Raw genomic sequence first — 23,369 nt, 5'->3', positions numbered from 1 at the left:
CACCAACATGGCACAAGTATACATATGTAACAAACCTGCACCCTATGCACATGTACCCTAGAACTTAAAGTATAATAATAATAAAAAAAAACAAAAAACAATTGTAACAAACAAACAAAAAAAAACCTGGCTGTGCTGCTGCTGTTGCTGGATTCTTGGCAAGACTGGCAACAGGGCACAGATTCCTTCTTCCTTATTTCCAGATATCACTTTGCAATATGTCCGTATTACTGAAAACAGCCTCAATGAATTAGTGTTCCTTTTAACTCAGAGTCTAACTGTACAAAATGATATTAAGTATCAAGCAACTTATTTTGTCAAATAAATATGGTAAAGCTGAAAAAAGACTAAAAGCTAAGTTTTTTTTCCTCTTTTTTGTCTTTAACAAATTTATAAAGGCAAATAAAACTGCTGAGTGCAAAATTCATACAATGTGGAAATGTTTAAAGTAAAAATGAAAATACCTCTCTTTGTTTTACACATTCCCAAAACTTCCACCTAGAGATATCAAATGTTAGCAGTTTAAAGTGTGCCTTTATTATTTGTTATTATTGTAGGACATGTCAAATTACTTTTGGAAGCATAGTATTATATATATTACACATATATCATGTATATAATTAAAATTGATTTCTAACTGAGATTCTTGGTTTATTTATTCATTTTCTGGAGTACTATTCTCTTCACTCCAAACTGAAATTTATTTTTTCTTCCTTATTATTTAAATCTAATAATCTAATGAATAAACTAAATATAGTAACAAGGCACGAGAGTGCCACAATTGTCAGGATAAATTCTATCCTTCTTTCTATGATGTTATTAAAAAATCTAACTAAATCTAAGGATATCCACTCATATTACCTTGTTCTCTATCAACTGTGGAGTCATTTTTGGAATTTTTAAAACATCTTCTTGTGACAGATTACTAAGTATCTGTTTGATACTTAGCAATATTGTTACTAAGGTGAGAAATGGTGGATGGCCAGATTCAATTTTTAAATTGCCCTATGATAGACAAAAACTAGCACCAGAAATAAATCCACCTGTGGTCCTTCCCCAGTGAGTATTCTAGTTTGAGTAATCATGTCCATATATTCGCTAAGCCACTGGTCAGTCATCATGTCTCAAAGATACAGAAAGTTGAGTTCATTTTGACTAATCTATATCTCTCATCAAACCAGTTTGTTCACAGCTCCTCTGCTGCTGAGTTCATTCTGAATAGCACCTGCTGTATCCCAGTCAATTTCTTTTTGTATCCATCACCTCCTGGTCAATTCCAGGACTATTCAAAAGGATAAAATGTTTCTTGTTTCTTGCCTTTCCAGACTTGTTACCAAAAAGATGAAATAAGAACATCATTATCTGAGAAAGAATCTTTGTGTAAGAAATACTCTTGGGATTTCATTTTTCATTTTATTGCCTCCTGCTGGTATTATTTTTTAAAATCATTGATAGCCAGACAGGCTCAGATTCATGTAAGCTTTTGACCTACCTAAGGATATGGTTTGTCCGTGGGTAGGGTACTCATTATTTTACCTTAAAAACTCATATAAAGATCTAAAGAAATTATATCCAACTTAAAAATCATGTACAGAATTATAAACATGGTCAACTTTTAACATGACAATTTGATAAAGCCAAGTCACAAAAAAGTACCTTTTGAAAGAGTGAAAGTAAAGATTGCCTATTATCCATATGACCAGACTGTTCAGTAAGAGATCTGATTTTCATCGCAATAGAATCCAGCTCAACATTTTCAAACAGGTCAGGTATTCTTCCTGAATTGATGATGTAGTTCAAATCTTCTAAAAATGAATCCTTAGGCAAAACACATATTTAATCAGGAATGAGTAAATTATTCATATATTCTACCCTAACCACATCAATTTGAGAAAGCAAGAAAGCAATAGCGATTAAGGAAAACTGAGGCTAAGTTTTTTTTTTTTTAAATTTAATTCCCCCCCCCCCCCCCCCTTTTTTTTTTTTTTTTTTTTGAGACAAAAATCTCAGCCTGTTGCTCAGTCTGGAGTACAGTGGCAGAGTCATGGCTCACTGCAGCCTTGAACTACCAGGCTTCAGCCATCCTCCCACCTCAGCCTCCCAAATAGGTAGGATGAAAGGTGCATGCCACCATGCTTGGCTAATTTTTAAAATATTCTTGTAGTGACTCGGTCTCTCTATGATGTCCAGGCTGGTCCGTCTTCCCACCTTGGCCTCCTAAAGTGCTGGGATTACAGGCATGAGACACTGTGCCTGTCCTAAGACTAACATTTTCATTCAAACCCATCAGAATATTTTTTTCTGAGTCAAAAGAAGCTTCATTAATCCATTCATTCATTCAAACATTAGAGAAACATATACTTGGTATGGAGAGTATGCCAAATAGCTGTGACGGGCACTTAGAAAAGAGGTATGGAGGAGTGGGTACAATAATGAATTAGGCAGGAACCCGGTTCAGGCAGTTCACAGAAGCCCTCAATACATCTACATTTGCGATTGAATAGTAGTAGACAAACTAGAAATAACATTGCTGAAGGATTATTTTAATTTAACTGAATTCATATCTATATAGGACCTCAAATTCAATGGAAAAGGTAACAGATGAGAAAAAGTAGGAAAACAAACTCTGCCAGAAGAGTTATTATAAGCATAAGGATATTTTGCTTTTGAGAATAAATCCAAGATTTCTTTAAAAAAAAAAAAAAGCTTTTAAAAAAGTAGGTAGCATTAGTGACTCTCTTCAGGAGACTCAGACACTCATAGGTTCATGGTATTTCAGTTCAGGTGGGGAAGGGCAGAGAGCTCGTGGGGAGCTCTCCAGTTGAGGCCAACAGAGGTAACACAGGGCTAACTTATTTCCTGTCTCACCTCGTATGTGATGGAGAACTGCCAAAGCTTGTTACACACTGATAGTTACGCACTCTTTTTGGGTCACATGAAAAGCAGTGATATGGCCAGAAGAAGCCTGGAAAGTGTGGGAAATAGATCCAATGATCTCGAAGTCCTGAGTAACATGAGAGTAGAGGAGCCATGTTCATTTCAGCTTTGGCCTGAAATGATTTTCTGAAACTGATTTATTAAATTAGAACAATGGACTCCTGGCATGGGAGAAACTATATCTTCTAAAATCCAGAAAGAAATTGTGTGGCAGAAACCTCAACTGGATCAACAGAGCTGGATATTTAAGTTTGGTGAAGGGAGAATATATAGATATAGCAGAAATCCTGGAGGAGTATAGTAGATATGATATGGCACTTGGATTTGCTCTCAAAAATATGACATGAAAAAAATAACTCAATGGAGAAAGGCCCAGCACTAAGAGAAAAAACAGGATGAGGGGTTGAAACAATACTCAATAACTACATATGTCTGGATCAAAAACAATAAACAATGTTCCCTTGAAATTTTGTCACAAGAGTAAATACAATCTGAGGTGGCATTCCTAATTTTGTCTTGGACATGGAAGAGTATAGTTTGTGAAAAATAACAGAACTGAAAAAAAGTGAGTGATTAGCAATTTTTGCTTGTACATAAATATAGTATATTCTGGGCCTGGTGACTGGCCAGATGGCTGGCTAGAAGTACTTGGAAGTAGTCTTCCCCATAAGAAAGGACCAGTGTAACAAATAAACAGTTAAGATTTGACTAGAATGTCAATGGGAGAGTGCATGAGTACAGTGAGAGGATGGAGAGGTACCTGTGGTGACTGGAAGCCTAGGAGGACAATGTGGAGGCATCCTGCCTCTGCAGCCCTGTCTCCCCTGTCCAGATCAGCTGGGAGTCAAGAGGGACTTCTCCTGGTGAAGACAAGGTAAGCAGAAGAACCCCACCAGCCCCATTGCCATTGAAACACCTACAGTCATTATACAGGACAATCTCAGAGTCCTTTCTAGTCCTGGGCCCATTTTAGGGAGCTGCTGGAAATTCTTGCAGCTGCATTGCTCTGGATCGGGAGCACAAGGTGTGTACTTTCCACCCAACCTCACTCCCCTTGTGAGCCAAGCTACACCAGCATGGCACCATCTTGAGACCAGAGCTACCTCTGGAGTGGGCCCTGCTCTAGGGGCCAGTAGCCATGCAACTCTCCAGCACTGGGACTTCATCTTCATTCTTCCACCAAGTCCCCATGGGTGGCTCTATGCCACAACCCCAGCTGTGCAGAGCCTGGGCCTAGGATTGGCTTTGATTGTGGTCCTGCCAGCAGAGAAACCAATCCCCAATGCCTGCACTTTTAGTCAGAGGAACAATCTGGCAGTCCCATTTAGGGTGACCCTACCCTTGAGCTGGCCAAACTGCTGTGTACTCTTCTTGAAGCAGGAGGGGTCCCAGAGCCACTGAACAGCTGACATATTCTTGGGCTGGCAGAGTGCTACATGCCCATGCCCAGGACCTGAGAAATAGCCCCACAAGTGCCTCCACTAAGGACATGCCCCTGGCCTGCCCAACAGCTCTATGCCCACAATCAAGTCCTGAGAAACAGCCTTACAGGTCACCCCTGGAACACACACCCCCAGGCTAGCCAAGCAAACCTTTGCCTGCATCCTAGGCCTGAAAAATAGCTCCGTGGGTTGCCCCTGGCAGACACAACCCCTTCAGGCCAGCTGAACAGCCATGCACCCATATCTCAGGCTTGAGAAATAGCCTTATGGGTCACCCCTGGTGGGCACACTCCCAGGCTGGCCAAGAAGCATTGTGCTTACCTCATGGACCTAAGAAACTGCCCTGTGGTGCATCCCCCATGCTGCAGACATGCCCCAGGCCTGCCTGATGACTCTATGCCTGTGCTAAGGGCCTAAGAAACAATCCCATGGGCAACCCTGGCAGACACACAACCAGGCCAGCCAAGTAACTGTATGCCTATGCCCCCAGCTAAAGTAGTAGCCCTATGGCTCCAAATCAAGTGAGCCAGATCCCAAGTTGGCTGATTCACTGCATGCATGCACATGCCCCTGACATGAGAAACAGCCTGGTGAACCCACCTCCAGCAAAGTTGCACCATTGCCTCCACAAACTCTCACAGCCTAGGTTGCTGAGACATTTGCAAATGTCACCAGCATGGATTACAGCTGAAGAAACTACATGGAGACTACACTACTGTATCCATCTAGAATCAAGGCCATGCACCCAATGACTGACACTGTAAAACCCATACCTATGAATAAGTCTTTCCTTATGAAAGCTACTCCATAAAGTTGGAAAGGTGATTGTTTTTCGAGATGCATAGAAATCAATGAAGGGACACATCAAACATGAAAAAGCAAGCAAACATGAAACCTCCAAAGGAACACAGTAACTCACCAGTAACAGGTTGCAATCATAAGAAAATATACAAAATGCCAGAAAAAGAATGTAAAATAATAATCTTAAAGAAATGCAGTAAGATACAAGATAAAGATTGACAATTCAACAAAATCAGGAAGACAGTTCATGGTTTGAATGAGAAATTCAATAGGGAGATATATATCATAAAAAAGGATCAAAAACACATCTCAGAGCTACAGATTTCAATGAAAAATAGATATAATTGAGAGCTTCTATGACAGATAAGACCAAGCAGAAGAAAGAATTTCTGAACTTAAGGGCATTCCAGAAGAAGAAGAGAAGGGGAAAGGTGTAAAAGCATTTAATTAAATAACAACTGAAAACAATCCCAAGTCTTCAGAGAGAGTTAGTCATACAGATCCAGAAAGCTCCAATATCCCCAAATAGATTCAAGCCCAAAAAAGTCTATCTGAGGAACATTACAGTCAAACTGTCAAAATTCAAAGACTAAGAGAAATTTCCAAAAATGGCAAGAGAAAAAAGTCATCATATAAATGGGAAACCCCAGCAGAAGAATAGCAGAATTCTCAACAGAAACCTTATAGGACAGGAGAGAATAGGATGAGATATTCAAAGAACTGAAGGAAAGACACTGCCAGCCAAGAAAATTATATCCAAGACGCTATCCTTCAGAAATGAATGAGAAATAAAATCTTCCCAAGACAAGCAAAAACCTGAGGGAATTCATCATGCCTAGCATAGCCTTACAAGAAATGCTCAGGGAGTCTTACAAGTGGAAGTGAAAAGATGATAACCACCATTATGAAAACATGCAAAACTATAACACTCACTGGTAGAGCCAATACACAAAGGGGAAAAAAGAAAGGAATCGAACCCTATCACTACAAAAACAAAACAAAACAAAACAAAAAACAAAAAAAAACCAAAAACAAAGAAAAACAAACAAAAAACAAAACAAAAAACAAAACAACAACAACAAAAAAAACCACTCACTACAAAATCAATGATAAGAAAGGAAGGTTATACAAAACAACCAGAAAACAATCAACAAAATGAGATAAATAGGTCCTCATCAATCTATTATAACCTTGAATTTAAATGGATTAAATGCCCCATACTGTTAGAACCTCCATACTATTTGCCATAATGGCTGTACTAGATTACATTCCCATGTACTAGACATACATGTAGCCAACAATTATATTTTAAAATTCTCAACATCACTGATAGTTAGAGAAATGCAAATCAAAATCGCAACGAGATACCATCTAACACCAGTCAGAATGGCTACTATTAAAAAGTCAAAAAGTAGCAAATGCTGATGAAGTTGTGGAGAAAAAGGAATGCTTATACACGGTTGGTGGGTGTGTAAATTGGTTCAGCCATTTGGAAGACAGTGTGTCAGTTCCTCAAAGACCTAAAGACAGAAATACCATTCAACCCAGCAATCCCATTAGTGGGTATATACCAAGAGGAATATAAATCATTCTATTATAAAGACACATGCATGTGTATGTCACTGCAGCACTATTCACAATAGCAAATACATGAAATCAACCTAAATGTTCATCAGAATATGTGGACATATACACCATAGAATACTATGCGGCCGTAAAAAAAACAAAACAAAAAAAAAACAACAAAAAAAAAACCAAGACCATATCCTTTGCTGGGACATAGATGGAGCCGAAGGTCATTATCCTTAGCAAACTAGCACAGGAACAGAAAACCACATACTGCATGTTTTCACTTATAAGTGGGAGTTAAATGATGAGAACATGTGGACACAGAGGAGAACCACACACACTGGGGCCTTTCAGAGTGTGAAGGGTGGGAGGAGGGAGAGAATCAGGACAAAAAAGTACTAGGCTTTATACCTGGCTGATGAAATAATCTGTACAACAAACCCCCATGACACGTTTACCTATGTAAAAAATTTGCACTTGTACTTCTGAACTTAAAATAAAAGTTTTTTTAAAAAAGAGGTTTTGGTAGAATCTTTACATATTTATAAGACCATGTCATCTGAAAACAGGGGCAATTTTACTTCCTCCTTTTTAACTTGGATACCCTTAATTTCTTTCCTTTATCTAATTGCTCTGGCTAGAATTTCCAGTGCTATGTTGAATAATAGTGGTGAGAATGGGCACTCTTTTCTTGTTTTAGCTTGCAGAGGAAAAGCTTTGAGCTTTTCCCTATTCACTATGATGTTAGCTGTGGGTTTGTCACATATGGCCTTTATTGTGTTGAGGCACTTTCCTTCTATAGCTAATTTATTGAGAGTTTTTGTTTTTTTAATCATGAAGGGATGTTGGATTTTATTTAATGTCTTTTCAGCATCTATTGAGATGATTGTGGTTTTTTCTCTATATTCTGTTTATGCAGTGTATCATGTTTATTGATTTGCATATGTTGAACCATCCTTGCATTCCTGACATAAATCCCAGTTGATAATGGTGTATTATCTTTTTGATGTGTTGTTTGATTCAGTTTGCTAGTATTTTGTTGAGGATTTTTGTATCTAGATTCATCAGGAATATTGGCCTGTAGTTTTCCTTTTTCATCATGTCCTTGTCTGGTTTTGGTAACAGCATTATGCTGACCTCATAGAATGAGTAAGGAATAATTTCCTCTTTAATATTCTGGAATAGCTTGAGAATAATTAATATTAATTTGTCTTTAATAGTTTGGTAGAGACCGGGAGCAGTGGCTCATGCCTGTAATCCCAGCACTTTGGGAGGCCAAGGCAGACAGATTACCTGAGGTCAAAAGTTCAAGACCAGCCTGGCCAACATAGTGAAACCCAATCTCTACTAAAAGTACAAAAAAATTAGCCAGGTGTGGTAGCAGGTGCCTGTAATCCCAGCTACTTAGGATACTGAGGCAGGAGAATTGCTTGAACCCAGGAGTCAGAGGTTGCCATGAGCTGAGATGGCACCACTGCACTCCAGCCTGACTCCATCTTAAAAAAAATAGTTGGTAGAATTTAGCAGTGAGGCCATCCAGTAGTGGAATTTTTGTTGTTGTTTGTTTGTTTGTTTTTGGGAGAGCTTTTATTACTGATCAATCTTGTTATTATTAGTCTGCTCAGGTTTTCTATTTCTTCTTGGCTCAATCTTGATAGATTATATATGAATTTATTCATTCCCTCTAGGTTTTTAAATTTATTGATGTGTAGCTGTTCATAATAGTCTCTAATAATCCCGTGTATTTCTATGGTATCCATTGTAATGTATTCTTTCTCACTTCTGTTTTTATTTATTTGGATCTTTTCTGTTGTTAGTTTGTCTAACTAATAGTTGTTCAGTTTTGTTTTTCTTTGCAAAAAAAACTTTTGGTTGTGTTGATCTTTGGTATTGTTTTTTATTATCAATTTCATTTATTTTTGCTATGATTTTTATTATTTATTTCCTTCTACTAATTTTGGGTTCATTTGTTCTTGCTTTTTCTAGTTCCCTCAGATGCATTGTTGGGTTATTTATTTGAAATCTTTCTTTTTTATGTAGGCATTTATTATTATAAACTTGCCTGTTAATACTGCTTTTCCTGGACCCCTAGGTTTTATTATGTTGTATTTCCATTAACATTTGTTTTGAGGAATTCTTACATTTCATTCTTAATTTCTTCCTTCATCCATTTGTTATTCAGAAGCATACTGTCTAATGTCCATGAATGTTACAGTTTTGAATGTTGCTCTTGTTATTGATTACTAGTCATTCTATTGTATTCAGATAAGATACTTGATATGATTTTGATTTTTAAAAATTTGTTGAGACTTTTTGTGTTCTAACATATAATCAGTCATGCAGAATGTTCCATGTGCTAATGAAAAGAATGTGTATTCTGTGGCTGTTGAGTGAAATGTTCGTTAAGTGTCTGTTAGGTCCACTTGGTCTATGGTGCAGTTTAAATCTGATGCTTGCAGATTTTCTGTCTAGATGAACTATTTAATGCTGAGAGTGGGGTGTTGAAATCCCTGACTATTATTGTATTGGGGTCCATCTCTTCCTCTAGATATAATATTTGATTTATATATCTGGGTGCTCCAGTGTTGGGTATATATATATTTACAATAGTTATATTCTCTTGCTGAATTGATTCCTTTATTATTATATAATGTCCTTTGTCTCTTTTTACAGTTTGACTAGAAATCTGTTTTATCTGATGGAAATATAGCTACTCCTGCTTGTGTTTGGTTTCTGTTTGCATGGAATATCTTTTTCTATCCCTTCACTGTCCCTCTGTGTCTGTCTTTACAAGTGTGTTGAATTTCTTGTAGGCAGCATATAGTTGGGTCTTGTTTTTCATCCATTCAGCCAGTCTATATCTTTTCTTAAAAATAGAGACAAGGTCTCACTATGTTGCCCAGGCTGGTCTGGAACTCCCAGGCTCAAGAGATCCTCCTGTCTTGGCCTCCCAAAGTGCTGGGATTATAGGGGTTAAACACTGCACCTGGCCAAATGTCTTCTTTTGAAAAGTGTCTGTTCATGTCCTTTGTCCACTTTTTTATGGGGTTGACAAAAATCTCTTAGAACTGATAAATGAATTCAGCAAAGTTGCAGGATACAAAAATCAGTAATGTTTCTATATACAAACAGCAAGCTAGGTGAAAAAGAAATTAAAAAGGCAATCCCATTTAGAATAGTTACAATAAATAAAATAAAATACCTGGAAATAAATTTGAACCAAGGAGATGAAAGAACTCTACAAGGAAAGCTGCAAAACACTGATAGAAACTGAAAAGGGTACAAACAAATGGAAAGACACCCCACGTTCATGAATCAAAAAAACTAATATTGTTAAGATGACCATACTGCCCAAAGCAATCTACAGATTTGTTGCAATCTCTGAAAAAATGCCAATGATATTCTTCACAGAAATTCCTAAAATTCAAATGGAACCACAAAATATCTCAGAAATCCAAAGCAATTCTGAGCAAAAAGAACAAAGTTGGAGGCATCACACTACCAGACTTCAAAACACATTATAAAGCTATAGTAACCAAAACAGCATGGTATGGGAACAAAAACAGACACATAGATCAATGGAATAGAATAGAGAACCCAGAAATTAATTCATGTATCAATGGCCAACTCATTTTTGACAAATACACTGAGAACATACAATGGAAAAAAGTCAGTCTTCAATAAATGGTGCCGGGAAAGTTGAATATCCATATACAGAAGAATGAAAGTAGACCCCCACCTCTCACCCTATACAAGAATCAACTCAAAATTAATTAAAGCGCTAAATGTAAGACCTGAAACTAAAACTACTGGAAGAAAACAAGGGAAATGCTTCAGGACATTGGTCTTGGAAAAGAATTTATAAATAAGACCTCAAAAGCACAGGCAACAAAAGCAAAAATAAACAAATGGAATTATATCAAATTCAAAAGTATGGTAAATTTCCTTCTGTACAGCAAAGGAAACAATAGAACGAAAAGACAAACTACAGAATAGGAGAAAATATTTGCAAATGATTCATCCAATAGAGGATTCATATCCAGAACTCAAACTTAACAGCAAAAACAAAAAATAAAGAACAAAAAACAAACAAAACCTGATTAAAAAATGGGCAAATGATATGAACAGATATTTCTCAAAAGAAGACATACAAATGGCCAAAAGAAATGAATAAATGCTCAATATCACTAATTATTACGGAAATGCAAATCAGAACCACAACGAGTTATCATCTCCCCCCAGTCAGGATGGCTATCATCAAATAGACAAAAAATAGCAAATGATGGTGAAGATGTGGAGAAAGGGAACTCTTATATACTGTTGGTAGGAATGTAATCTAGTGCAGCCATTATGGCAAATATTATGGACGTTTCTCAAAAAACTACATATGAGTCTGGGCAACACAGTGAGACCCCACCTCCATAAAAAAAATTAGCTGGGTGTGGTGGTGCATTCTTGTAGTCTCAGCTACTTGGGAGGCTAAGGTGGGAGGATCACTTGAGCCTTGGAGGTTGGGGCTTCAGTGAGCCATGATCGCACCATTGCACTCCAGCCTGGGTGACAGAGGAAGACCCTGTCTCAAAACAAAACAAAACAAAACAAAAATGATGATGATGATGAGGATGATGATGATACAAATAAAATGATCATAAGATCCAGTAATCCCACTTCTGGGCATTTATCCAAAGAAAAGGAAATCAGTATATCGAGGAAACATCTGCACCCTCATGTCTATAACAGCTCTTTTCACAATAGCCAAGATACAGAATCTACCTAAGTGTCCACGAATGAATGAATGACTAAAGAAAATATGGTACATAAAATTCATAGAATATGATTCAGCCATAAAAGAGAATGAAATCCTGTCACTTTGGCAACATGATTATGTTAAGTGTAGTAAGCCAGGAACAGAAAGTTAAACATCACATCCTCTCACTATGGTGCTGACGAGTTGATGGGTGCAGCACACCAACATTGCACAAGTATACATATGTAACAAACCTGCACGTTATGCACATGTACCCTAGAACTTAAAGTATAATAAAAAAAAAAATAAAAAAAAAAATAAATAAATAAAAGTTAAAAACAAGTGGATCTCACGGGAGTAAAAAGGGGAACAGAAGATACTGAGAAAGGTAGGGGCTGAGAAAGGTAGGGGAAAGGGAGAGAAGGATAGTGAGGGATTTTTTTAAGGGATACAAAATTACAGCTAGAGAGGAGGAATAAGTTCTACTATCCTACAGCACTGTAGCATGACTATACATAACGATAATATATTATATAGTGTTAAAGGGCTACAAGGAGGATATTGAATGCTCCTAACACAAAAATGATAAATGTTTGAGATGAATATACTAATTACGGTAATCTGCTCTTACATGTATTAAAACATCACTATACCCCATAAACACATGTACAATTATCATGTCAATTTAAAACATTTAATTGAATTTAATTTGAAAAGAAAATAAACAGATGAGCCACAGACTTGGAGGAAATATATATATATATATACATGCCAAAAATAACATATTCTGTAAGGAAAGTCCTACATCTGACAGTGAAATTAGAGCAGAAGAAGAGTAATGGAGAGAAACAGAAGCTTGGATACTGTAAGAGCAGATTGTAGATTACATACCTAACTGTAGATTACAGATATTGGATATAGATGAAAGGGTTTTTAAAATACAGATCATAAAGCTAGTTCTGATATAAGACAGATGACTTCAGTTACATAGATAAATTACTTCCAATCTGTCAATTAAAATGAACAAGATAATGACATAGAAAATACCTTTATTGAAATGTTTATTCATAACTACCTGTGGCATCAATACAAATATATAAACTCTGTGGGCTATCACTGGATAAGAACAGAGAATACTGCAAGTAAACTGATATTGTAGGCTAATAGAACCATTGATAAATATTTTCTTGTTTTCTTTTCAAATATTAAATTTCTGAGGGGGGGTAGCCACGAAGATATCAAACTTCAGCAAATAACAAAGACAAAAAGTACTTACTTGCTCTATGTTTAAATTGGGAACCATCAGAACAGTGGGTTTCCCTTTTAATCCTGCGTGAATAAACACCTTTTTAAAAACTTCTTTGAATTCGATGTAGGCACATTTGTGAGATACAGGCACTCGGTATAGTTTGTTATCTGTCAGATAACAGGCCAAGGTTGCACAAGTTTTTTTCCCACATCCATCTATTCCAATCTTTGGGAGAAAAGAAATCCAACATATGACATATATTTTCTGGGAATCTTTCAATGTGTAGTTTTCTGTTTATTATTTGTGCTAGAAATTTTGACAGTAAAAATACCCCAGACTATTTTTATTTATAACCTTTTGGAAGGCATACTAAATGTAATTTAAATATTTTATCAAAATTTTTATAATGCACTCATCCACATTCAATATTTTCATCTTTCCATAGCCTCTTGAATATACGAGAAAATTTCACTGGAAAGAGAACATGATCTTGAAAAATAGCACAGACAGGCTTATAAACCATCTTTATATCACTGTCAATATTTGATTCTTCATGTATAAGTAACTAGATAGATCTTTTCCTTTTTATTTTGAGCAATAGGTACTTAATAAATGCTTTTGGAGAATAATGGCAAAGTAATTATTGTTTTAAAAACAGTTTTATTTAGGTGTAATTTACAGATTATACCAGTTTTAAGTGTATAATTCAATGTTTTTAGTACATTTACAGACTTATGCAACCCTTGTCACAATTCAGTTTTGGAACAATTTCTTTCACCCCAAAAAGGTCTTTCAAGCCCACTGGCAGTCAATCCCCATCCAACTCTCAGGCCCAATCACTAATATGTTTTCATCTCTATTGATTTGCCTATTTTTGGCATTTCATATAAGTGAAATTATATACCATGAAGTCTAATGTATTCGATTTATTTTACTTAGCATAATAAGTTCTTTCATGTTGTATGTGTATCAGTAGTTTGTTCCTTTTTATTGCTGAATGGTATTCTATTGTACGGACATAACACATTTTATTTATCCATTGATGAACATTTGGATTGTTTCTGCTTCTTGATTATGAATAATGCTGCTATGAACATTTCCATACAAGTCTTTGAGTGGACACTGGTTTTATTTTGCCTTGTGTAGAGATAGAGAAATGGAATTGCTCAATTATGTGGTAAATCTATGTTAAACTTTATAAGAAATAGCCAAACCATTTTCCAAAGTAGTTGTACTATTTTACATTCCCACAAGCTGTGTATGAAAGTTCAGTTTATACACAGTCTTGTCAATGCTTGTTATTAGCTATCTTTTTGATTATAGCCAGTCAAGTGTGTGTTTAGTGTTATTGTGATTTTAATTTGTATTTCCCTAATGACTAATGAAGCTGAACATCTTTTCATGGGCTGATTAACCATTCATGTATCGTCTTTGGTGAAACACCTATTCAAATCTTTTGTCTATTTTAAAAAATAAACTTATTTTAGAAGAGTTTTAGACTCAGAGAAAAATTGCCAAGATAGTATGGGGAACTGTCATATATCCCACCATTCAATTTCCCCTATTAGCATCTAACATTAGTATATTACATTTCTTACCATTAATGAACCAATATTGATATGTTATTATTAACTGAAGTCCATACTTTTTTCAGATCTCCTTAGTTTTTAACCTAATGTTTTCTTTTTCTCCTTCGGAATTTCCTCCAGGATACTATATTGCATTTAGTAGCCAAATCTCCTTAAGCTACTCTTGGCTGTGACAGTTTTTCACACTTTCCTTGTTTTTGATGGCCTTAAAGATCTTCAAGGAGTTCTGATCAGGCATTTTATGGAATGTCACTCAACTGGGATTTTCCTGCGTTTTTCTCATGATTATACTCACTGTGATTTATCTTGATGGTGAACTTGATCACCTAGATAAGGTGGTGTTTGTCAGGTTTCTCCACTGTGAAGTTACTCTTTTCTCCCCCTTTCTGTACTGTACTCTTTGGGAGAAAGTCAGTATGTGCAGTCCTTAGTGAATGAGTGAGGAGTTATGTTCCAGTTTCTTGAGGGTAGACTACCTACGTACATTATGTGGATTTCTTCTGAATGGCAGATTTGTCTATGCTCCCTTATTTACTTATTTATTTAGTCATTTATTTATATAAGTATGGGCCCATGGATATTTATTATACAATTTGGATTTTAATTTAATACCACTTTATTTCTTTGTTTTCTTGCTCCAGCTTTGGGCACTGTGAACTCTTTTAGTTGGCTCTTGTGTCCCGCTGACATAACCCCATGATTATTGTAGCACTTCACTTGTAGCACTATAGGATTCTCCAGGCTCATATTGTTTATTTCCTGTCCCAGTCCTGTAATCAACAATTTTCCCAAGGAGTCCTGGTTCCTTTTATTGGAGAATGGTATTAGAAACCAAGATCTGGGAGCTAGGTGTACTCATTGCTACTGGAGATCACTGCCCATAAGCCCTCCCAGCTGACACAGCAAATAAACAAATGTTTGTATATTAACCCTTATAGACACACATTCCTATAAAATTTCTATATCCAATCACCTATATTAAGCTAAACATAAGTTCAACTTATGTCTCCAACTCTGTTACTACATGATCATTCTAGTCTCTTTCCCTTGTTTAGCTCTGCCCTCCAATAGTGAGAAAACTGGTTTCCAACATCTGCCATCCATTTACTTCATTATTCAATTCCAGTATATGTGTATTGTGGTATTAGAATGGTTAACTTTACCCCCAAACCACTTTTTATATTGGCTCCTTTTCCCCTAATCCTCTTCAGTGAGTTTGTGTCACACACTTGCAACATGGTTTGATTGTTCTTTCACATTCTGAATGCCATCCTGGGATTACCAGAACTCCAAGGTGATTTTTTTCTAAATTTGTATATGTTAAGGCTCATTCTTTGTGTTGTCAAGTTCTATGGGCTTTGACAAATATATAGTGTCATGTGTTCACCATTATAGTATACAGAACTTTTATCATCCTAAAAAATCTTGTGTTTCACTTTCCTTTCTTTCCACCAAACCCTTAGGCAACAAATATTTTTACCATTTCCATAGTTTTGCCTTTTCCCGAATGTCATATAATTGGAATCTATAATATGTTGCCTTTTCAGACTGACTTCTTTCACTTAGCAATATACCTTTGAAATTCACTCATGTCTTTTTGTGGCTTGAGAGCTCATTTCTTTTTATCTCTGAATAGTCTTCCACTGTATCAATGTACTACTACAGTGTGTTTATTCATTTGCTTTATTGAAGGAATCTTGGTTGCTTTCAGTTTTTGGTGATTATGAATAAAGTTGCTATAATCATTCCTGTGCAGGTTTTTACGTGGGCGTAAGTTTTCAAATCAGTTAGGTAGGAGCATGGTTACTGGCTCATATGGGAAGACTGTTTAGCTTTGTAGGAAACTGCTAAACTGTCTTCCAAAGTGGCTGTGCTATTTTCATTTCCCATCAGCTATGAATGAGAGTTCCTATTGCTCTGTATCCTTGTCAGTAATTGCTGTTATCAGTTCTTTGGATTTTGGTCATTTTAATAGGGATGTTGTGGTATCTCATTATTGTTTCCCCTAATGACAATTGATATTGAGCACCTTTTCATATGCTTTTGTAAGGTATTTATTTTTTCCTTTTATTTTTTGGTTGACATGTGATAATTATACATATTTATGGGATACAGAGTGATAGTTCCATATGAACATTTAATGTATAATGATCAAATTGGAGAAAATACATTCATCACCTCAAACATTGTCCTTTGTGTTGTGAATATTCAAAATCCTCTCCTCTAGCATTTTGAAAACATTCAGTAAATTAGAGTAAACCATATTCAGCCTACACTGCTGCAAAACACCGGAACTCATTCCTCCTATGTAGTAATAATTTTGTACTAATTAACTAAATTCTCCCATTCTCCCCTCCTCTCCCCTTCCTGGCCTCTAATACTCATAATTCTACTCTCTACTTCTACGAGTTTGAAATTTTTTTTCTCAGTTTTCACACGAGTGAGAACATGCAGTAGTTCTCTTTCTTTGCTTAACTTATTTTGCTTAACATGAGGCCTTCTAGGCTCTTCCATGTTGCCACTTTTTGCAGCACTATTCACAAGAGCTAATAAGCCAAATGTCCATCAACAGAACGGATAGACAAAATGTGGTATACATGTACAATAAAATGCCATTCAGCCATAACAAGGTATCTGTTTCTTCATTTATTTATTTATTTTTTTGAGATAGGGTCTCACTTTGTCACCCAGGCTGGAGTGCAGTGGTGCGATCACAGCTCACAGAAGCCTTGAACTCCTGGGCTTAAGTATCCCCCTGCCTCAGCCTCCTGAGTAGCTGGGACTACAGGTACATGCCACCATATCTGGCTAACTTTTTATTTTTAATTATTTTTTTTGTAAGAAGGAGTCTCATTATTTGGCCCAGGCTGGTCTTGAACTCCTGGCCTCAAGCAATCCTCCTGTGTTGCCCTTCCAAAGTGCTGGGATTATAAGCATGAGCCACCACATTGGGCCAGCATCTGTTTATTTTTATTTTTATTTTTTGAGACAGAGTCTCGCTCTATCACCCAGGCTGGAGTGCAGTGGCACGATCTTGGCTCACTGTAACCTCTGCCTCCTGGGTTCAAGCGAGTCTCCTGTGTCACCCTCCTGAGTAGCTGAGATAACAGGTGCGCCACCATGCCAGCTAATTTTTGTATTTTTGTAGAGATGGAGTTTTACCCTGTTGGCCAGGCTGGTCTCAAACTCCTGGCCTCAAGTGATCCACTCACCTAGGGCTCCAAAACTTCTGGGATTACAGGCATGAGCCACTGCACCTGGCCTGTTTATTTTTAATTGGGTTGTTTGTCCTTAGAATTTTTCATAAACAGGATCATGTGGAATGTGAATAAGAATGGGTTTGCTCCCTTTATTTTTTCCAATCTGGATGCCCCTTCCCCACTTTTTCTTACTTAATTGCACTGGCTAGAACCTATAGTATAGTGTTGAATAGAAATTGTAAGGCAAAACATTCTTTTTTTTCTTTTTTTAACAGTGAGGTTTTCTTTTGTTTTTTCTTTTTTTATACTTTAAGTTCTATGGTACATGTGCACAATGTGCAGGTTTGTTACATATGTATACATGTGCCATGTTGGTGCGCTGCACCCATTAACTCATCATTTACATTAGGTATATCTTCTAATGCTATCCCTCCCCCCGCCCCTCTCCCCACAATAGGCCCCAGTGTATGACGTTCCCCTTCCTGTGTCCAAGTGATCTCATTGTTCAGTTCCCACCTATCAGTGAGAACATATGGTGTTTGGTTTTCTGTTCTTGTGATAGTTTGCTGAGAATGATGGTTTCCAGCTGCATCCATGTCCCTACAAAGGACATGAACTCATCCTTTTTTATGGCTGCATAGTATTCCATGGTGTACATGTGCCACATTTTCTTAATCCAGTCTGTCACTGATGGACATTTGGGTTGATTCCAAGTCTTTGCTATTGTGAATAGTGCTGCAATAAACATATGTGCACATGTGCCTTCATAGCAGCATGATTTATAATCCTTTGGGTATATACCCAGTAATGGGAGGACTGGGTCAAATGGTATTTCTAGTTCTAGATCCTTGAGGAATCGCCACACTGTTTTCCACAATGGTTGAACTAGTTTACAGTCCCACCAACAGTGTAAAAGTGTTCCTATTTCTCCACATCCTCTCCAGCACCTGTTGTTTCCTGACTTTTTAAAGATTGCCATTCTAACTGGTGCGAGATGGAATCTCATTGTGGTTTTGATTTGCATTTCTCTGATGGTGACTGATGATGAGCATTTTTTTCATGTGCTTGTTGGCTGCATAAATATCTTCTTTTGAGAAATGTCTGTTCATATCCTTTGCCCACTTTTTGATGGGGTTGTTTGTTTTTTTCTTGTAAATTCGTTTGAGTTCTTTGTAGGTTCTGGATATTAGCTCTTTGTCAGATGAGTAGATTGCAAAAATTTTCTCGCATTCTGTAGGTTGCCTGTTCACTCTGATGGTAGTTTCATTTGCTATGCAGAAGCTCTTTAGTTTAATTAGATCCCATTTGTCAATTTTGGCTTTTGTGGCCATGGCTTTTGGTGTTTTAGACATGAAGTCCTTGCCCATGCCTATGTCCTGAATGGTACTACCTAGGTTTTCTTCTAGGGTTTTTATAGTTTTAGGTCTAACATTTAAGTCTCTAATCCATCTTGAATTAATTTTCATATAAGGAGTAAGGAAAGGATCCAGTTTCAGCTTTCTACTTATGGCTAGCCAATTTTCCCAGCACCATTTATTAAATAGGGAATCCTTTCGCCATTTCTTGTTTTTGTCAGGTTTGTCAAAGATCAGATGGCTGTAGATGTGTGGTATTATTTCTGAGGACTCTGTTCTGTTCCATTGGTCTATATCTCCGTTTTGGTACCAGTATCATGCTGTTTTGGTCACTGTAGGCTTGTAGTATAGTTTGAAGTCAGGTAGCATGATGCCTCCAGCTTTGTTCTTTTGGCTTAGGATTGCCTTGGCAATGTGGGCTCTTTTTTGGTTCCATATGAACTTTAAAGCAGTTTTTTCCAATTCTGTGAAGAAAGTCATTGGTAGCTTAATGGGGATGGCATTGAATCTATAAATTACTTTGGGTAGTATGGCTATTTTCACAATATTGATTCTTCCTATCCATGAGCATGGAATGTTCTTCCATTTGTTTGTGTCCTCTTTTATTTCACTGAGCAGTGGTTTGTAGTTCTCCTTGAAGAGGTCCTTTACATCCCTTGTAAGTTGGATTCCTAGGTATTTTATTCTCTTTGAAGCAATTGTGAATGGGAGTTCAGTCATGACTTGGCTCTCTGTTTGTCTGTTATTGGTGTATAGGAATGCTTGTGATTTTTGCACATTGATTTTGTATACTGAGACTTTGTTGAAGTTTCTTATCAGCTTAAGGAGATTTTGGGCTGAGACGATGGGGTTTTCTAAGTATTCAATCATGTCATCTGCAAACAGGGACAATTTGACTTCTTCTTTTCCTAACTGAATACCCTTTATTTCTTTCTCTTGCCTGATTGCCCTAGCCAGAACTTCCAACACTATGTTGAATAGGAGTGGTGAGAGAGGGCATCCCTGTCTTGTGCCAGTTTTCAAAGGGAATGCTTCTAGTTTTTAAGGCAAAACATTCTTTCTTTGCTGTCGATCTTAGGGGAAAAGCATTTTGTCTTTCACTGTTAAGCATAAGGCTAGCTGTAAGTTTTTCATAGAAGCTCTTTATTGGGTTGATGAAGCGTCATTCTTTTCCTTTTGGCTGAGAGTAAAAAAATGGTGTTGGATTTTGTCGTGCTTTTCTGCATCTCCTGAGATTATTGTGTGGTTTTTACTTTTAATTCCATTAATAGGTATATTGCATTAATGATTTTTAGAAAATATGAAACCAAATACGCATTCCTGCAATAAATCTCACTTGCTTATGGTGCATACTACTTGCTATATGTTACTGGTTTTTGTTTGTTAAGATTTTGTTCAGATTTTTTCCCACTATATTCATAGGGGATATTAGTCTGTACTTTTCTCGTGATGACTTTGTCTAGTTTTGGTATTAGGATGTTACTGACCTTATAGATGAATTGGGAAGTATTCCCTCTTCTATTTTCTGGAAGAGTTTGGGAAGGAATGGTGTTAATTCTTCCTTAGATGTTTGGTAGAAATCTCTGGTGAAGCCATTTGGCTCTGGGCTTTTCTTGTGGGAAGTTTTAAAATTCCTAATTAAATCTCCTTGTTTGCTATTGATCTACTAGATTTTCTAATTCTTCAGTTTCAGTAATTTATGTATTTCTAGGAAAGATATTTTATCCAAGTGATCTAATATGTTGGCATAAAATTGTTCATAGTATTCTCTGATAATCCTTTTTTATTTCTGTAATACTGATATTCCCTCTTTAATTCCCTCTTTAATTCTTGATTTTAATATATTTAATATTCCCTCTTTAATTCCTGATTTTAATAATTTGAGTTTTTTCTTCCTTTTTTCTTGGTTAGTCTAGCAAAAAACTTGTCAATTTTGTTGATCTTTTCAAAGAACCAACTTTTGGTTTTACTGATATTTCCTGCTGGTTTTATATTCTCTACTTTCCTCTCTAATCTTTATTATTTTCTTCCATCTGCTTGCTTTGGGTTTGGTTTTCTTTCCTTTTGGTATTTTCCTAAGGTGGAAGATTAGGCTATTAATTTGAGGTTGTTCTTTTTAAATATAAGTATTTATAGCTATAGATTTCTCTTAAAGAACAGCTTTATATTATGTTTTTGTTTGTTTTCATGTATCTCAAAGTATTTTCTAATTTCTCCGCAATTTCTTCTTTCACCCATTTAGGAGTATGTTGTAAAAGTTCCACATAGTTGTTAATATCCCAATTTCCTTTTGTTGGAAACTTTCTAATTTAGTTCTACTGTGGTCAAAGAACGTACTTTGTATGATTTCAATCCTTTGAAATTTACTGAGGCTTGTTTTATGGCTTGGCATTTGGTCTCTCCTCAAGAATGTTACATGTTTGCTTCAAAAGAATATGTATTTTGCTGTTGTTGGATGGAGTCTTCTATCATGTCGATTAGTTCAAGTTGTTTTACAATACTGTTGAAGTCTTTGTATCCTTGCTGGTTTTATGTCTAGTTTCTCTATCAATTATTAAGAGTGAAGGTATTGAAGTATCCAACTATTATTGTTAAATCGATTATATATATAATTTTATTTTTAATCATAATCTATTTTAGATTAATACAATTCCAGTAAAATATAGACAGTTTTCTTCAACATAACCCCATTTCCCCCTCCTCTTTTGTGCTATTCATTGTTACATATATTACATCTTTATATATTATAAACCTGACAATAGTTTTAGAATTATCATTCCATCTGATTATCTTTTAAAGTAGTTAAGAGTAAAGAAGAAAAATATATTTACATAGTCTGTGGTAGGCAGAATAATGCATTTGCCACCCCTATTCTACACAAATATGTCCCCATCATGATCTCTGGAACCTAGGAATATGTTATATTACATGGCAAGAGACTTTGCAGACATGATTAAGATTAAAGACCTTAAAATGGTGAGATCATCCTAGATTATCTGGCTGGGCCCAGTCTAAATCACATAAGTCCTTGAAAGCAGAGAACCCTTCCTGGCTTTGATCAGAGAGAGAGAGAGATGTTATGACTGATGAAGGGTCAAAGAGATGTGATGTTGCTGGTTTTACAGATGGATAAAGGCAGTTATGAGTCAAGGGATCCAGGAAGCCTCTGGAAGCTAGTAAAAGAAAAGGAATAGATTCTCCCTTAGAACCTCTGGAAAGTAATGCAGTCATACCTATACCTTAATTTTGGCCCAGTGGGTTCCATGTCATACTTCTGACCTGCAAAACTGTAAGATAATAAATTTGTTTAAGCTGCCAAATTTGCTGTAATGTGTTTCATAGTCAGTAAAAAACTAACACATGGCCCTATATTTACCTGTGTAATTGCTCATTATTCTTCACATGGATTTAAGTTACCATTTGGTGTCTTTCACCCTCACCCTAAAAATTTACTTTAGCATTTTCTGTAACAAATTATCAGAGCTGTTTATCTGGAAATGTCTTTATTTCATTTTTAAAATAGTTTTATTAACATAAAATTTTTGAGGTTTTTCCTCCTTTTATCTTTGAATATGCTGCTCCAATGCCTTCTGGTCTCCATTGTGTCTGATAAGAAGTCAGCTGCAAATCTTATTGAGAATTCCTAGTACACAAGAAGTTGTTTTTCTCTTGCTGCCTTCATGATTTTCTCTTTGTCTTTGAATGGTTGACTATGATGTGTCTAGGTGTTAATCTATTTTAATCTACTTGTGCTTACTCTTCTTAGACTTTCCTGAGCTGTGATTGAACTTTTTTTTTTGAGATGGAGTCTCACTCTGTCACCCAGGCTGGAGTGCTGTGGTGTGATCTTGGTTCACTGCCAAGCTCCGCCTCCCGGGTTCACGCCATTCTCCTGCCTCAGCCTCCCGAGTAACTGGGACTACAGGCACCTGCCACCACGCCCGGCTAATCTTTTATATTTTTAGTAGAGATGGGGTTTCACCATGTTAGCCAGGATGGTCTCGATTTCCTGACCTCATGACCCACCTGCCTCAGCCTCCCAAATTGCTGAGATTACAGGCATGAGCCACCGTGCCCGTCTGGAAGGCTTATTTTTAAATGCTCAGTAGAGATGGGGTTTCACTGTGTTAGCCAGGATGGTCTCGATTTCCTGACCTCATGACCCACCCGCCTCGGCCTCCCAAATTGCTGAGATTACAGGCATGAGCCACCGTGCCCGTCTGGAAGGCTTATTTTTAAATGCTCAGTTGATTCTTTGATAATCACAAACTTCTTCCAAGCCAATCTGTGCATTGAATTCAGGTGACCTCCCTGACTCCACATGGCTGGCAGCCTCTAAAACAGAGCTGTGTGCACACCTGCCCGGTGGGAGGCATGGAGCTGTGTATACGAAGCTCTGGCCGTTGTCTTCACTTCCCATTATGTATACGAAGCTCTGGCCGTTGTCTTCACTTCCCATTATGTATACGAAGCTCTGGCC

At 36.7% G+C, this 23,369-nt stretch overlaps 1 protein-coding gene across 1 annotated transcript in view; it reads right to left on the bottom strand.

The window, feature by feature from the left end:
• Window positions 1-23,369, bottom strand: part of LOC105516698 (dynein heavy chain 14, axonemal-like) — a gene marked incomplete at its 5' end in the record, with an annotated part of 154,523 nt that overhangs the window by 114,548 nt on the left and 16,606 nt on the right. The window contains 2 exons of the mRNA XM_011948971.1: window positions 1,657-1,818; window positions 12,773-12,970. Of these exons, the coding sequence (XP_011804361.1) occupies window positions 1,657-1,818; window positions 12,773-12,970 (360 nt within the window). The remainder of the gene's footprint in view (window positions 1-1,656; window positions 1,819-12,772; window positions 12,971-23,369) is intronic.

This window comes from Colobus angolensis, unplaced genomic scaffold, assembly GCF_000951035.1.
Source record: "Colobus angolensis palliatus isolate OR3802 unplaced genomic scaffold, Cang.pa_1.0 Scaffold288, whole genome shotgun sequence".
NCBI classification, from domain to species: Eukaryota; Metazoa; Chordata; class Mammalia; order Primates; family Cercopithecidae; genus Colobus; species Colobus angolensis.
This window is presented reverse-complemented; position numbering and strand designations above follow the sequence as displayed.